The sequence below is a fragment of the Etheostoma spectabile genome, chromosome 9 (genome assembly GCF_008692095.1).
Source record: "Etheostoma spectabile isolate EspeVRDwgs_2016 chromosome 9, UIUC_Espe_1.0, whole genome shotgun sequence".
Lineage (NCBI taxonomy): Eukaryota > Metazoa > Chordata > Actinopteri > Perciformes > Percidae > Etheostoma > Etheostoma spectabile.
In genome coordinates this window covers 16,920,851-16,923,817 of record NC_045741.1, presented here as the reverse complement: position 1 = coordinate 16,923,817, position 2,967 = coordinate 16,920,851, and the positions used below count along the sequence as shown (strand labels likewise).

The following is a 2,967-nucleotide window of genomic DNA, read 5'->3' as shown; positions in this document are numbered from 1 at the left end:
CTGCTGCCCTGGTTAAAAAAACAATGCAACTGATCTCAGTTGGTATTTTGTCTACAATGGAGTGCAATGGAAATTTCTAAGTAACTCCAAACTTTTGACCAGTAGTGTAGTTTTCAACAACATTCTATAAAAAAAAACTTTTCAGAAAGACTGAAATGTGTTTCATTTGTAACAAGTATGTGTTCATTCCATCAACTGGAGTGCAACTTTCAAAACTCCACCCTGTGTGTGTGTATATCCATTAAGCCTGTCCCTCTCCATCTGTCTGGGAGTGTGAATGGGCCAATTACCATCGCATTGCAGGGGTCAAGCGGGTTGACGTCTTAATTGGTTCTCTCCACAGGGCTTCTTCAAGCGCACTGTCCAGAACAACAAGCGCTACACATGCATAGAGAACCAGAGCTGCCAGATTGACAAGACCCAGAGGAAGCGCTGCCCGTACTGCCGCTTCCAAAAGTGCCTCACCGTCGGCATGAAGCTAGAAGGTACAGTTTGTTTACATTTTGACAGTTCAGGTGTTTGGCTCATGGCCAAACTTAAAATCACAAGTTTTGCTGGTGCTTTTGCTTTTGTAATTCAGTTTATTTCCAGTTCAAACGTGAGGTCACGATCAGATGAGAGATGTTCAACAGTGTTTCAAATTGCAACAATGACTCGTAGATAATGTGTAGCTGTCAAAAGTTTGGGATTTTTTAAATTAGATAAATAGGAGACAGTTGTTGCATAAGGGAGAAAGGTCTTTCATATCCAAGTGATTACATGTTTATATAAAGACAATGTCTTGCTCAAAGGCTCCCAGGATGAACAGATGACTGTTGTTAGTACTGAACATGCTGAGCAGTAACCAGTACAGTACTCAATTCCTTTGCTTAAGTGAAAGTCTCAAAATGACATAAGTAAAAGTACATATTATTAGTCAAATGTACTTAAAGTATAAAAAAACCAAAGTTTTGATAATGCATAAAATGTGAGTGATCCTCTATTATATATTATATTGTTGGATTATTATCACTAATGCGTTGCAAGTATCATTTTACTGCTATAGGTGGTCAATGTGGAGCTAACTTTAACTATTTTATATAGTAGTGGCTAGTAAACAGCAGTAACTTAAACTGTCACAAAATGTAGTGGAGTGTTAAGTATCATAATAATAATAATTTCTCTGAAGTGTAGTACGGTAGAGTTAAAGGATGAAGTAGAATAAAACAGGAAATGCTCAAGTAAAGTACTTGAGTTACATTCCACCACTACCAGTAACAAGACGGCATCTAGGCCACCAAATGCAAATCCAGGCTGGCTTTCACCAGAAGTCTTTAAAAATATTATTATTTTTGTAGCGATGTATACATACATATAGTTATGATACATACATACATACATACATACACACATACATGCATACTGTACATACATACATCTTTATACATACATACTGTTTTTTCTGTTCATGAATAGTTTACCACAGATGTAGTCTATTCTGGGGTTTTATAGCAAACACCACTCACTAAAATATGATCCAGAGTTTACAGTATGCATATGCAGGAGTGGAAAAAGAGATCCAGTTATTGCTTTCTGTGCGCTGCATGATACCGTATACTTATTTCCGAGATACGATGTCTGTTTGCAATTACTCTTACTGAAAAGTTGGGGAGGGAAATATTAAAACATGAAGCAGCTTAAATTGGAGGTTGACTGCTTCTGGACTTCCACATAGAAGTTTAAAAAAGTTGAACACAGTTAATCATAGCACATTAACTTTTTTGGAAACTCAGAGTGAAAATACTCTTTCATGATCAATTTGCATGAGAATAGTTTCCTTCCAAACTGGCATACAGTATCTACAATTCAGAAAAGGTTGATACCTACTTTGACATAATAATTGCCTGTATAAAAGGAGAATGTTATATATATTTAAAGATTTAACAATGAACAGTAGGCTAATATCTGTTCTTGCAAATGTATACCTAGAACGTTGTGAAGTGAACCCTTTCATTACCACCAAGGCGTTAAAATCCAGCATTGCTTATTAGTATTTAAGAAGGGGTCAGGGGGAGTTAAGGGGTATCTTGTAGCTGCTGTGCACTTGTGCTTGCCAGACAGAGTAATAGATAAAATATTAAACTTGGCAGCAGGGCGAGAATGGTAATGATGATACTTTTGGCCAGCTGTTTTCGAGGCCTCTTTGTTTAATTTGAACGTGCCTCAGAAGCTTGTTCAAACATGGCTATCCAGAAGTGACAGGATGGCAGGACAAGAAACATTCTTCCAATGGTCAAAGATAATATTTAAAATCAACTATTTTTCCACACATGAGTTGACAAGTTATATTCTAAAATCAATAATTTTGGAGTAAATAAAGCGACTTAAAGGTCACCTTTCAATACTTATTATTTTAACAGAGAGGTTAAGTTGTAATACTGTCTTTTAAAAAACACTGGAAATTGTGGTACATTGGGTAGTCTTTTATACTCGTTATTCATACAGTTTCAGTCCAATATTGAAAGAAACTTCTTCACACACTTGTAATTTAAAACAAATTTAAAAAATCCCTAGGCTCTTGAAATGATCATATACAATTGAAAAAAGTTAATGTGTTAAAGAAATTAGACCCTGTGAGGATAAGAGTGGAGCAAAGACTAACTAAAATCTTTCCGGAGGCTTCTTCTCCTTTTAGCTGCCATGTGGGGTGTAATTAATTGCTGTTAATTGTAAATGGCCGCTGGGCAGACTCTCCTGGCCTGTCATTTTCCAGCTGACAAGGGTGGGGAGGGGGAAGCTTATGATTTGTTTTGCTGGCGGTAGCTTTCAGCTCGGGGGCAAGATGGGCTCTGCAGCACCCTGTCAGGGGCCAGAAGCTCCAGTGTGCGACTCCTGCCACAACCAGTAAAGACGTCCCTTACAGAAAGGCTGACACCCCTCAGTGCGCGCGCACACACACGCACGCACACACACACACACACACACACA

General features: G+C 37.9%; 1 protein-coding gene across 1 annotated transcript in view; it reads left to right on the top strand.

Annotated features, from left to right (window-relative positions):
* nr5a2 (nuclear receptor subfamily 5, group A, member 2) overlaps positions 1-2,967 on the top strand; it is a 70,281-nt gene that overhangs the window by 7,539 nt on the left and 59,775 nt on the right. The window contains exon 3 of the mRNA XM_032525746.1: positions 344-485. Within this exon, the coding sequence (XP_032381637.1) occupies positions 344-485 (142 nt within the window). The remainder of the gene's footprint in view (positions 1-343; positions 486-2,967) is intronic.